Here is a 14,736-nt window from a genome sequence, read left to right on the forward strand (position 1 = left end):
ACAGCAAACATATACACAGTAAGTGTTTTACCACTATAATTCAGATGGACTCAATACAACAGAGTACAAAACATTATTTCCACAAAAGTAAATCATCGCAATAAACATCATGCTACGGCAATATCAAGTCAATCAATTCAAATAGCCATTACTGTTAATCACTTACTCAACTGTGTCTAGATTGAACATTCAAGCAAGCACAATTTTGTAATAGGTTTAACTACACAGCTACGGACAAGTCCATCCCGACCCCCCAATACACTGACCACCCTGCCCAAAGCCCACTGGCTCCTAGGGACGTTTTCTTCAGAGATTAGGACGACATCTCCGGACCGAAGGTTTGTGGTCTGCCGTTGCCACATTTGCCTGGCTTGCCTTAGTACCACTCGGCCATTCGTGCTCATACAGTTATTGGCTTACTTATATACTTTATATAAGCATTCCTCGTAGTGCACAAAATATGACGATAACAATAGTACTCTGAAAATTATTCCATCGTTTCGCGTTTGTAACGCTTGTAACGCTTGATAAATTTCAGGTTTTTTAATCGTCAAAAGATGAATATAATGTATATTTTAGAGCATGATATATGTTCAGTATTTCTTTTCCCTTGCAAATAGCATAGCTACAACGCAAAATTGCGAATCTTGAACACTTTTTTTAACTTTGTTGTCAATTTATCAAAAAAATGAAAAGGTCCCTTTAAGCTATGAACGTTCTTTGTCGGTAGTATCCGTTTTGTTTAGCTACCGTGATCTTACTGCATTTAGCTTTTTTGGAGAAGATATGTGCGTGATTGTTTTATCGATACCGTTTTATTAGTTGGGTTAGTTGGACAAGTAGGAGGAAGTGAATTTATGATATCCGAGTCGGATACCTGCAGAAGACGCTTCGCGTAAAATAACTTCGCGTTTATATTTTAAGGAAGGTGAATACATGCCTATTTTACGGCTTAATACTCGTTTTAATTTATTTTTGCATTTTAGAAACTCATATTCAGTTTAGTATGTAATAGACTTTTGCAGAAGTCATGTAAGGCGAGCGTGTTTCAACATGCACGCAAGGGTTATTTTACGCTGACTTACTACATGACACAACGAAATTAGCAATATGGCCATCATGCACTACTGTTTGAATTTAAAAACCATTAAGAATATACATTAACGATTCTTGGTAACTTCATTTTTTCAATTTTTCTAAACAATCGTTCGTATAATTATATAAAGTGTGTCCGATTAAATTATTTGGGTTATGGTCTGCTATGTGATATGATATCGTAAATGGATGGGTGTGTATTTTCATTAAAATGTTTGTTTTTTAATTAATAAAGGTTCATTATGGCGGCGCAAGAAGACACGCGTATAGACGTTTTAGTAGAGAAACTGATGGGTGTTGCTGAAAAAGTGCGGCGTATAACTGGTCCTGCTAAACAGCAGTGGATGAACCTTAGGCATAACGAGTATATCGTTCCTTTAATGTTTACGCATAAAAATAAGATATTTATGATATTCCGTTTAAACTATTTTAAAAAGTACAACTTATCAGCATGTCTGTTTATTAAATGTGCAACAGTTTACCAAACAGATAAACGCTCAGCAGTTATTCGCGAAGGGTTAAATGTAGCGATGTGCCATATGAATCTATTATCATATTGGGTATATTTAAATTCCGTTTAATAGATAAGCAATTGTGAAAACTTTTTGTATTTTATACCAATAACCAATAATTGTTTCGTGTTAAATACTTATTTAGACGCTGGATAGCGGATAGTTTGCGGTTTAAACATATTAAAACCATATGTTTCTACACATATAACTGAGCAGAAATATAAACATAGTCACCGTGTCTGTTCTTTGAAGCATTTTGTTTTCATTTTGTACACATGTTCTCTTCGTTAAGTTAGGTATTCATCCAGTTTGTAGATAATAGTAGATTAGCATAGTAGTAATACGATCACGAGTGTATTTCAATCATCTACACCAAGTTTTTAATTAATAAAACAAGTTAACATATGTATTTTATTAATAGTTGAAAACAAATTGTGTTCGTGTCCACTTTATTTCCTTTTCTTAGCATGACACGAGTACATTATTTCCAATACAGAACGTTATGGCGTGTCAAACGTTGCAAAATTCAATGTTTCCGTATGTATGTGGTATATTTGTATAAATATATATATATATATATATATATATATATATATATATGGTAAAATCCGATATATGTATTGCATAACAAATATATGTTGTATAATTTCATATTTATGTTCGCTTTTCAGTCACGCCTGTTTAAAATATTTCCCATGATGCAAATTATAGGACATATATATGAAAATTTTACAACAAATATATGGAATTATTGCACACACATTTAATAGTTTAAAAGTTTAGAACACACAAATATTTTGAAAATTACACATATCAGAATTATACCACATATATATCAATTTATTGCATACATGTTATGAACTGTTAGGTCATACATATGAAAATATCGAATATAAATTTGAAAGTATACAACATATATTTGTTATGCAAAACATATATCGGATTTTTCCATATATATATCTATGCATTTATGCAACATATATATGCAATTATAACAACCTTTACGTGGGGATCAAATTGTAAAAAAAAGTTACCTATCATAATCTCTCTTGCTATTGTTATAGTGGACATTTTACATAATTATGACGTTTCAATATTAATTTCAAAGCTGAATGTCTGTTATTTACATGTCATGTCTTCTCTGAAGTCCTTAAATTTAACCAGATTCATGTCAACGGATAAACGAGCGGAAAGAAGCATGATCGTATTACGTGATAATAATCATAATACATGTACATAGTGATTTTAATGCAAACGTAATATATACGCATTTTTTATTCAATTGTACAGAAGCTGTGTGTCCATAGAAAAGCTGTTTGATGATATGGAGAATGTTGTGAAGTCGGCTAAAAAAGAAACACAAAGACAGCAGGTAAATATTATTTGGCGTAGTTAATGTGTTCTTTCCCAATAAAAACATGTAGTGAAGTAAAATTATAAAATTAATAACAAAATAGTGAAATAACTTATAAAAAAAAAATCTTTATGAAATAGAGTGTTGAACGTGAAACTAGTATTACTTATAAGACATTTTAACACAACTTCACACCGAAGCCTCGAAGTCATTTCAACTTATATACTTTTTATAAGGCACACAGGGCATTACCGATTCAAGTCCGTTTTAATTAGAAGATGATTCCCCTTAATTCTATTTAAAAAACATTATTTTACTTACAGCATCCTTAACGGGAAATCAAACACATTTCTTACCTTTAAAGCAAGTCAGTATATGTATTTTATGATTTTATTAATATAGTATAATGCTAACATTCTGAAAGAATTACACTGTACGTTGAAATTGCACATAAAAGAACCTTGCTCGGGATTTGAACCCGGGACTTATTTAAGCAAAATAGAACGCCCATTCGTCGTTAAGTCTGTAGAAGCGATATGCGTATCTTAAAGGATATGTTCCAAAATAATTGAGAACTAACGTTCCAAAAGCGTTATTATGTAACCTGTTTTGATTGACGACTTTCCGTTATTTAAACCATTATTTTCTTACATTTTTATTTATCAGTTTGCTTGTTTGAAAATAATAAATATATGCGACTTGTCATTTTGCCAAGTTGTGAACAAATGTCTTTTTTCTTATTTAATGTCTGAGTATGGATTTATTGTTGATCGAAGGACTCTCTGCTTTCTAACTTGTAACATTCGAGTAATAAACATTTTGTTCGGCGTGGATGTCTCAATAGCCAACATATTTGTTCGCCGATAGACCCGAATAGATACGTATATATTAAAAAAAGAGAAATTCTTATATTTGTTTCATATCTCGTTGACATAATGTTGAAACAGTGTTTAATCAGGCGTTTTTATAAGTATGTTAACGATTTAAACTAAGCAGTAGTTCATAATGCTTAAGTTTTATCCCGACTCTGGCAGAAGTAGGAAGTGGTTATATAACATACAGATTCGAGTTCAAAGTTAAAAGCTAGATTACATTTTTCAGTTTTGAAACTATTTATGCAATTTGCATATACACATGATAACATATTAAATGAGTGCATAGAGATGTAAAATCATCATTTTGGATTTTGTAGCCCGTATTCTTCACTTTGAAAAACAAATACATTACTTGTAGACGCTCAAGTGTCCTAATTTGCCATGTTATTGGCAAAAAAAATAAATAAAATATAACTATGAATATAAAGTCCAATACCTTGGTACCAATTTAATTTAAATCAAAGCATTACGTTCGCTTCGTTGTTCTCGATTTTAATGATGCCCAAAAGTGAGTGTATAACCAAAGTAATGTGAGACAAATATACAATATGGTGATTTTTACAAACGTTCAGTGTAAGCGTCGCATGCAGATTTTAGCGCAAAATGAAAATAGAAATACACATTCTCATCATACAATGCGTATAAGCACAAATTTTAGTTGCGAAGCGACACACGTTGACATAATGCGGCTACACGGGTTCAATTCCAGCATCCGATTAATGTGCATCGCCATCTTAAATTTTCCGAAAAATGACCTCTGCGGCTGTTATCTTAGCGAGTGTACCAATAGTAAGACAAAAACATACGTGGGCTTCGTTTGTTTTGATTTTTGTTTGAAAGTCATCCTAACGTGAGTTGTCGTGCTATGGAATCAATACAGTTGTCGGATAGTATAAAACGTCAGACTGAAAATGATTATAATGCAAGTCACGGTTAATGGCACTAAGAAGTAGTTAATGAAATGAAAAACACATTTAACTTTATTTAAAAAAGGAAGCATTTAACATTTTAAACTTAAGGTTTGGGGTTAAAGTATGATACAATAAATACATTGATATTCTACTTTCGGCTTTAATTTAATGAAAATTAGATATACATAACAAGATACGACACCCGTGCATACAGGGTGCACATTTATGTCATCAGTTTCTTTGTTTTTTTTTGATGTGCTTAAAATAAGCATCGAATAAAACAATAACAGAATGTCAAGCCAGACCTGTCGGGGCCCGGAATAACAAGGACGCACTCCAACGACAGTTTCCAGCGTGGAAGCATGGACCTCTGTGACAAAATTGCTGAGGCATAAGAAGTTCACCAGCCTTGACTCAAGGGCAGATTACCATAATGCGAACAGGGAGGTGAAGAAGAACATTAAAGAGTCCAGGAATGATTGGTTGAGTGGTATGTTTTAGGGGTAATGTTTCCACATCGACAAAAAAGATGACCACATCCGACAGTAAGAAGGCCTACATAACCATCAAGACCCTCACGAAGACAAGTCATCCAAAGGCCAGTGTTTAAGCAGACGCTTACGGAAGTCTCCTGACCGCAAAAACGCAGTCTTTAACAGGTGGACCGAAGCGGACGACGCAAGTCCGTCCATAAAGGCAGAGGTAGAGGAGGAATGGTTAATTCTAATGTAGTAAAATATCCGGGATCGGACGATGGCCATTACGAGCTGACTGAGCACGGAGGAGAGGCAACGACTGTAGCAATGGCGGTACTATGCCGAAAGATCTGGGAGGAGAAAACTTGGCTCAAGGAAGGGACCCAATATCTTTTCATCCCCTTACCGAAAAAAGGGCAACTTCAAGTTGTGTGAGAATTACCGCACCAACAGCTTCATTACTCATATTAGCAATGCCATTCTTAGCGGAGGAACTGCTGGAATAATAATGAGGATAATGATGATGCTTGTGAACAAAATAGTGTAATCCAATTAATTTCAATATTAGCAATTCTAGCACGACACTCTGCATGTTTTCTCTATACAGTGGAAAATATCGAGTGTAGAGTATTCAACGATAATTATTGGCGGAGCCTTATATTTTAAAAATAGTATTGCAATAGAGCTTTACAAATAAATTCACGTGCTTCAATGCGCTCTATCGAAATCGTTCGAAACCTACATTTTAATTAAACGTTTTGTTATAAATATTCACAATTTTAAACTTCATTTGCACATTTGTCTAAACGATAAGACACGAAGCAAATGCAAAGGTCAACCACATAAATACACACAGATAACACAAACAAATGAATAACATTGGACTTATTCTCATCAGTACGGTTATTGCACGATATTTGATGTTTAAACCGATATTATGAGTCTCCAAACCTCACACTTGGTCGACACTTATTAAAAAAGGTGTATATACAATTTACCTCATCCCATCACAATTCTAATTAAATAGCAATAAAAGAAAACGCTTTAAAATTGAATTTTATTTTGCTTATAAATGCTTTGTAACAAAGCAATACAAACATACTTATAACTTTGTGGCGCATGATAAAATGGCACTGAAACAAGTACAAACCACATCTTGTATTAAATGAAATAATTTTTAGTCAAGTTTTAAAATTCTCGTTAAGCATTTTCATAAAGAAGCGTAAATAATGCGTGTGAAACCTACACTCACGAAGCTTCGTTGTGTATGGTTATAATAAGCAATTATAAGCTGTATACAAGAAGTACAAACTACTAGAAAGCAAGTAATGCACTAGGCTGATACTATGTTCTGTCCTTTATAAGAACTTTTTACCATACAAGTTATATCTTCTTACTGCTTTTATATTTGACTGTGTTCTGTTATTGTCGACTGAAAATGAACAAAAACACTACCACAAGTTTATGACGCTTGTAAAAAATATGTGGTAATTTATACACAAAGATCCATCATTTACAAATGTGATCCTCCATCGCGGTTTTTATACATAACTCTGGGTTTTAAGGTTATTACAATGCCAAGTTTTAATGCTATATAAAGACCTCCAACCTAAATTTTTAACATATTGTTTAGCAGTTAAGCATTTTATGTTGTTAATTAAGTCTCTCGATGCATTCTGTTAGACACCCAATTAAAATATTGCATAACAATCGACTTTTATGAGAAAATAAGTAACGTCTACACTGGTATAAACAGAACATATAAATAGACATAATTGGTAATATGAATCATTAATAACGCGTATGACTGCAATTTGATATATATATATATATATATATATATATATATATATATATATATATATATATATATATATTTTTTTTTAACAGTATGCCACTTTCAATCTATTGTCAATCAGGTAAGATTAGTGCGAAAACTCCCAAACATACTAAGCAAAAAGTGGTTAAAATTCCTCTAAAATAAAGAGGCCCTCCTTCCTTTCCTTCGGTTATAATTGTATCTCGATGTACAACAATGATCAGACAATAATTGAATAATTACATTATGGTTTAATAAACAGTTTTTGTGATATCTAATATGAATTACTTTAAACCTAAAATGGCTTGATAACAAAACCTTTGATGTTTCCAATAAAATTTAAAGTTACATAGTTAATTTCGAACAGGTATCGATTAATCAGAAAATGAATGAACTTCAAGAAGAACGACAAACTCTCAAAGATGAATTGGAGAAATTGAAAATGAATAACAAAAAGCTGGAACTCGAAAATAGACAATACCAGAACGACATGATGTCACTAAGAAGTAAAGTTGATAGCCGGGTAAACGTTACTACGCATAAACATATGTTATAATGAGCTTATTCTTAAATATTTAGTGTCGTGATGGCCACTGATACTTATGTTGTAATGCATGTATTTACATAGTCAAAGATGATACATTTTAGATCAAGGTTATCAGGACTTTTGAGGAAAGGTGGAGTATATTGGGAGAGACGAACACAGTCTTCGATAAGAAACTAAAGGAGCGATACGGCGAAAATTCGTCACTCAAGAAAAAGAATGTGAGTCACATTGAGATTTATGCAGTTAAGAAGTTTCACTATATATTATCTCGACCAATTTATAATTAATATAATAAAGAGTGTAAATGCATAGGATTTAAAACAAGAAGCGCGAGACGTTTTTAAAGTATAACATCAAATAAATAAAAATTGTTTTTATCTTTACATGATCTTATCTGAATAGTTTAACTAAGTTAACTTTGACATGATCAAGGTATGGACTTCTTGACGTTGTTAACAATTATGTTACAAACGATAATTGTTTGTCTTGTCATTAAGAGGCCAAGTATGGTGGTATAAAGGTGAACTTTTTTACTTTGCAGTCTCTATTACATCTCTACGTCATAGCAAACGCGTGCGCACGCAATAGCTACTGTATCCGCACGTCATAGTTATTGCGTGTATTAGATATAACGTACACAAGCGATACGCAGTAAATGACCATTGAACGTGTCGGAATGTTATCAATTTGTAACTATTCCAATTAACACATCGGGCTATGTTCTATAATGGCTTTTCTGTTGGCCATCTATCGCGTTCGCACGTCATAGTTATTGCGCTCACATGTCATAGCTATCGTGGCGCACATAAAAGCTTTTGCGTGCGGACATAATAGAGGCATTTCAAATTAAAAAGACAGTTATAGAGACATTATCTACGTACCCTTTTTCCACTGTACGAAGAACGAGCATGATGTAATAATAAAATAGAAACATTATGTTGTTTTTATTACATTTTGTCGTTGATATACAAACTAAGATTTTATTTTGATAATTTTACTTCTCATCGTTATATATAATGAGCACTTTATACATAACATGTCAGTGCAACCGTAATATGGTTAAATATTGTTAGATTTGAAACACAATAAGTTAGTAGATATATTATAAAAGCATGAACTATAAGCACAATAAAAACTTTTTTGAGTATCACAGTGTAACTGCTTCACGACAAATGACTCAGTGGCAAATGATCTTTATTTTACAATTTTACACATTTTAGAAAAAACTCACGGAAGACAACAAAAGATACAGTATTGAGCTCATGGAACTTAAAGCTCTTAGAACAGCGAACCATCAGTAAGTTAACGGTTTGAAATATCTTTGCAACCATAGACAATGCATATATCATCTCAAATCAACTCAACTCATATCAACTCGATGATAACTTCTTTGAGATATTCATGATATATGACAATTAGACTAAGCATTTATGTATAAAAAATTCTGGTAGATAATACAAAAATATGACTCGTTTCTTACCCGTTTTTGATATATTTCGATTGACAAGCAACACAACTAGAATGAATCTTAATTAATAAAACATTCTTTACGCTTTGCATGCATGCATACAAACCGTCGGCAAGGCAAGAAATTCAGTGATTGTATATATTTTTAAATGTTAATGAGAAAGAGTCAAAAATAAAAATTCAGAAGTCGAAGAGGAGCAAAAGATTGATATTATTTCAGAAGTTATTATTTTATACTTTCATATATTGTTTTATTTTTCGAAGTCGTTGCCTAAAATAAACGTCTATATGGATTCAGAAGTCAGCATTTAAGAAAGTTAACAAATACCTTTTAAGTTAAAACTCATAGAGCATGTGGCTGTACTGTATACATTTAATGAGTTTGGCATTTGTTGCAAATTCGAAATTCAAAGTGTTCGATATACCATAAATTAAGTATATGTAGTTTATTCATATCGCTATTTTTTTTAAATATATAGGTTGGAACAGAGATTGTCCCAGCTTGAGATCGATAAGGCACGTCTTTTACAGAACTTTCTGCAAGAAAAAAGCAGAGAAAGAGGACGCATTAACCCGGTTTGTACTACATTCAATAACTAACGTCATACCTTAAATATTTTTCTAATCGAAGCGAATACCAAATATAATGACATAATAAAAAACAGTCAAACATAAAATAGTTGCATAGTGTTACAAAATAAAATAAGTTGTTGCTATTTATGTGTTAATCATTAAATCAATGTAAAATATAATATGTTATTACAGCGTTATAATTCGTTTGTAAATCGAATAACGATTTATTTAAATATAGATTAAAAACCTCAGAAGTGAGTAAACTTAATGATAGTAACCCGAACGTGGTAGACCTTCATGACATGAAAAGACCCACCGACATTTTGGTGACGATGATGGAGGAGCTTTACAAAAACGAGTGGACGGATGCGTTTCTAGAATTAAAGAAGGATAATCCTGACTCGAATGAAGAGACTAATATTGCACAGGAACTTGTAAACATATTAAAGGCAATTTTCAATTATTCTTCATGTGTCGACGCGTGTACCTCAAAATTACGTGAAGAAGGCTTTAATGTTCGTCTCCCTGCTGTTGATCGGGATAATCTATGATTCAATATCAATATTTATAGTTTTCAAACAGTTAAATATTACCGATAAATTACTCGTTAGGTACAATATTTAACTGGAAAAACATTTTAATCATTCCCGAATCCTAACTGTAAATGAAACCGACCGATTTTTTTTATAACGTCAAGACGTTATTATTGAGGCGAACATTTTTGTTTTACAAACTAAAACATGTCAACAAATGAAGAAAAAAAATACCGTCAAACAAAAACGTGTTGATTTGGGTTAAAATATAGATATTGTTCTCTCGACCATTGGAAATATATTTTTCTATTATCACTCTTTAATTAAAATTTATATTATCAAAATATAATATATATCTAGCTTTTCAAAAACATGAACAAAGACAACAGTTAGTATGCGTGTACTAGTGATAAGTATTTAATTGCATTGTATATTTTGTTTTCATTTTAGAAAATCTATGAACTTTGCAATGAGATGGACTGGAATGGTTTTTATCCCATCATCAGACGTGCATTGTCGAAATAAACCACTGTGGAATAAATTAAACTTTATTTCAGCAGTGCTGAAATATAGCTGTCACGCGCGGCGAAGAATGTTCATATTACTCGGAATCAACTATAAAGTAATCATTTTTAGTAAAATCGAATCAGATTTAACAAAACAAACAATTTGATACCAAGATGTTATATAGTTTTTACACATAATGCAACTCAAAAAGCAAATAAACATTATTTACAAATATTAAGTGCGCGTACTCGTGACGTCATTATTAATACGTCATACGACACAATGCATGTTGTTTCACGCTAAAGATGCAGTTGTTTAGTGTCTTTTTTTCATTATTTCTTAAAAATCGGGGACGTAGAGGTATGATAAACGAAAAACAGGTTGGTTACTGATCTTTTTGTAATGTATTAGGCTCGACACGATTAAAATAATGAAACAATGTTTGCTTAAAATATCTTTGGGATTTTCCGTCTAGTTCGATTTTCCTATTCTATGTTTAAAGAAATAATTTACGACTAAGAAAATTGATGGGATAAATCGAATACTAGGTCGGTGCCGAATAAAGCAAAGTTTATCTTGCTCGGCACGAAAATCTGAACCACTCGCCAAGGCTCGTGGTTCAGATTTTCTAAGCCTCGCAAAATAAACTTTGCTTTATTCGGCACCGACCTAGTATTCTCTATATTTCAACAAGTTGAAAGTGCAATTGAGACCATAGCTACTGCTGTACAGGTACCAGACGACTTCTTAAAAGATCTTAAAACACAACGATTCAATCTCTACAGTACTTATATAATGTATTAATAGTCCAACGCCAAATGAACATACATTGCTGTCATCAATAAGATTCGATAATCTAACAGTTTAAACCGATAGCACCAGTAATATATGTATACGAGGTGTTTGTTCACAACGTTGCGATATAGTAGGTAAAACATTTTTATTCATGGCGTTACATGTACACACAAAAACATTCACTGAACCAGTTGATTGACTCGGAGGCTACAGCTTATTGTTCTCTCCACTTACTATATCTTTAAAGACTGGGTCGAACCAAAAATAACAGCAAATGGTTGTTTTGCAAAACACAACCCTTAAATATGAACATGTTCTTGTTAGGAAATGAAAATGGTGTGACAAATACGTGTTCACTAGGAAAGGTATCATTGAAGGGTTTTGGGTCTGTAAAGATTCGGATAAAAAACACTCAAAATTGTAATATGGATATAGCATTTTAGTATTTAGTGTAATGAAAAATAACGAAGCTATGTTTTTTTTGCGAAAAAGGTGATTGTTTTGGAACTGTGTTCGTCAATGTTGAGATTGCGGTCGCTAAACGACTCTTTGAAGCGTCACGGTTCGAATGAAAGTTGTTGCCTTTTTGTTTTTCTATTTGTCTAGGAATCCAACAACAACAACAACAACAACATAACCTTTATTAAGCTCAAATCACATATACAGTGACACATGAGTATACAGTGACAATACATCTTTTACAAAGAGATATTAACAATTGTGACAGGGTGTTAAACTTTACATAGAATGAAAGTTGTTGCCTTTTTGTTTTTCTATTTGTCTAGGAATCCAAACACCCTGCTTGTTCGGACTTTTAAGTTGTCATCAAGAAAGAAATGCAAGAGCAGATAAAGGAACTTAAGACACGCAAAGCTCATACTCTTCTATCTACTTTACAACGCGTATGTATTATTTTAACCCATGGTATGAAAAATATGTGAGGGCGTGAAGCTTACCTGTTCAAATTGGGCATCACTTTAACAAATAATACAAATTAAATCCGACGTATAGACTAAATTTTGAAAAGTCGACAATTATCTGAAACTTTCCAATACTTAGTTGAATAATTGCAACTTTGGGTTGTTAAATCAAGAAGTCTGTTAAATGCTCCGTACCATTTCATACGAAGCTCCGCCTATAAAACCAGCTTAGGCTGTTCAATATTCTAATATTTGTTTCTCGTTCAGAAGCCTTTGACAATTGTACATCGAAAAACGGACAAATGTATACATACATTGTATGAAAATCCTATTCGTTTTGACGTCATTCGCTTATTTTGTATTGATGAAATCAACGCCGTAATTGTTTGTTACGGTCACATCACGTAATTGATAAGAGCTGATGAATGTTCTTCGAGGTAAAATTATATATTTATTGCATTATTATAAACGAATTCTCAAAATAACATCATGTTACACTGAAATAACATACGATCAGAGTATATATGTGTTTTAACAAATTAACAAACTATGAAAAAAACTATTATACACTATAATCACTCCATCTAAAGCTTATATAAAAAACAACAACTGAAACAGTGCCAACATTTCAAGGTAACTGAACAATATGAATTTTCGCCCATACCGTTTTCCGCCTCCCGAATATGCAGAGCGCATGATATACATGTATATAGCTTTACTATAAAGTTTTTATGTTCCCTAACGCAAGGTGTAAGTTTGTTTAGTTTTAATGCCCGTTTCCTTCCATCCTTTACTTCAATATGATTGAGAATGCATATCATCTGGTTACTCATTAACATAATTCCACTGAATAAGCTATTTAAATTAAGGAAACTGCGAAAAGCATTCTCTACCCATTTTTTTATTATTTTTTTACATTTTCACCATATTAAACAGGTTTGGTTTAAAATATGTTCGCGCACACTTTTTTTTATTTCAAATGAAGTCGATTGACTTTTACAGTACAAATATTTTAGAAAGTCATTGTTGATTTTTATATGTTAAAAAACACAGAACTGAGTTTATGCGTTTACTTATCTTAGTTAAGTTAAATAACAGTCTGCTATAAATATGCAAATTGTTATCATTCAATATAGCGAAAACTCGACCAGTTCTCATATTTGAGTTTTTAAGTTGAATTTGCTAAGGTCATTTTGCTACAAAAATAATACCACAAACAATCGGATTTATATACATAAACTACATCTTAAGGGGTGTTGCTGCAGTTTTGATGATTTTTTTCCATCTAATAACTTTTGCTCAAAATTTTTATTCAAGTACTACATACAAATACTAAATGAAAAATGCAATAAAAACATAGGGTCACCGGCTTTGTTTGGATTTTATTCACCATAATATAATATGTACCTTTTCATTAAAACTGAAAAATCTCTAATTGCATAATAATGATTAATAACCTATGAAATTGGAAACATGTAGCGATTATATAAGCTAATATATATCATATACCATTTAAGTAAACCACAAACAACCAAACAAAATGGAGAAAACAAGTTAAATTTTAAGAAATTTAATTTTTATAATTTTTATGTCACCCCCCAAAAAACGTCATTTTTTTACTATTTTTACGACAAAAATGGAATTTAAAAAAGTTTTTTAATAACTTTTTGCGAAACTTCTCAAATATGTTCATGTATGTATTGTTATCATGAAACAAACATAAAAAAGGGGGTCACCGCACTTTTTGTTTTAACTATCTCTACCGTCTACGTCAAATTTTATAAAAATACATCAATTAGGCAAAACCCAAGTACCGGTACATAGATTGTAAGAAATATGCATAAACATTATAATTTGTTTTGAATCTTAACTGGGATCACATCAGCTTACCAAAAGACATAAATAAAAAACAATATTTAATCACAAACATAATACCATACAGTATTAAACTCGACCTTAATCATTAATAACTTACATGTACTTGTTCACAGATTTTGTTTTGAAGTTTGTGATTAAATGCTTTAAATTGATAAATTTAAACGACATGACTAAAAAGCTCCAGTGTAAAACAAGAATGAAATTAAAGAAATAAAAAAGAAGTAAAAAAAGTTAACCCCACCTGGGATCGAACCACTGACAATTGAATTATAAACCAATTCGGTCATTTCTGATGATACTGATAACAAAATTATTGAGTTGTGATAATAGCACCATCGGTGTTGCTATAAATATATTCTCCGTTAAATAAACTGCCGAAACACCCCTTAATATACATGTATTTATTTCAAGTAAAGTATTACTGAATCATTTATAACGTCAATACAATCGCATAGTAAATATATGTTAATAACC

At 31.9% G+C, this 14,736-nt stretch overlaps 1 protein-coding gene across 1 annotated transcript in view; it reads left to right on the forward strand.

The window, feature by feature from the left end:
- The first annotated feature begins 812 nt into the window (after window positions 1–812).
- The window catches only part of LOC127836455 (uncharacterized), a 38,342-nt gene continuing 24,418 nt past the window's right edge, over window positions 813–14,736 (forward strand). Inside the window, exons 1-6 of the mRNA XM_052363100.1 lie at window positions 813–928; window positions 1,331–1,459; window positions 2,898–2,979; window positions 7,691–7,807; window positions 8,810–8,886; window positions 9,536–9,632. Of these exons, the coding sequence (XP_052219060.1) occupies window positions 1,338–1,459; window positions 2,898–2,979; window positions 7,691–7,807; window positions 8,810–8,886; window positions 9,536–9,632 (495 nt within the window). The 5' untranslated portion in view covers window positions 813–928; window positions 1,331–1,337. The remainder of the gene's footprint in view (window positions 929–1,330; window positions 1,460–2,897; window positions 2,980–7,690; window positions 7,808–8,809; window positions 8,887–9,535; window positions 9,633–14,736) is intronic.

The sequence above is a fragment of the Dreissena polymorpha genome, chromosome 6 (genome assembly GCF_020536995.1).
Source record: "Dreissena polymorpha isolate Duluth1 chromosome 6, UMN_Dpol_1.0, whole genome shotgun sequence".
Classification (NCBI taxonomy): Eukaryota; Metazoa; Mollusca; class Bivalvia; order Myida; family Dreissenidae; genus Dreissena; species Dreissena polymorpha.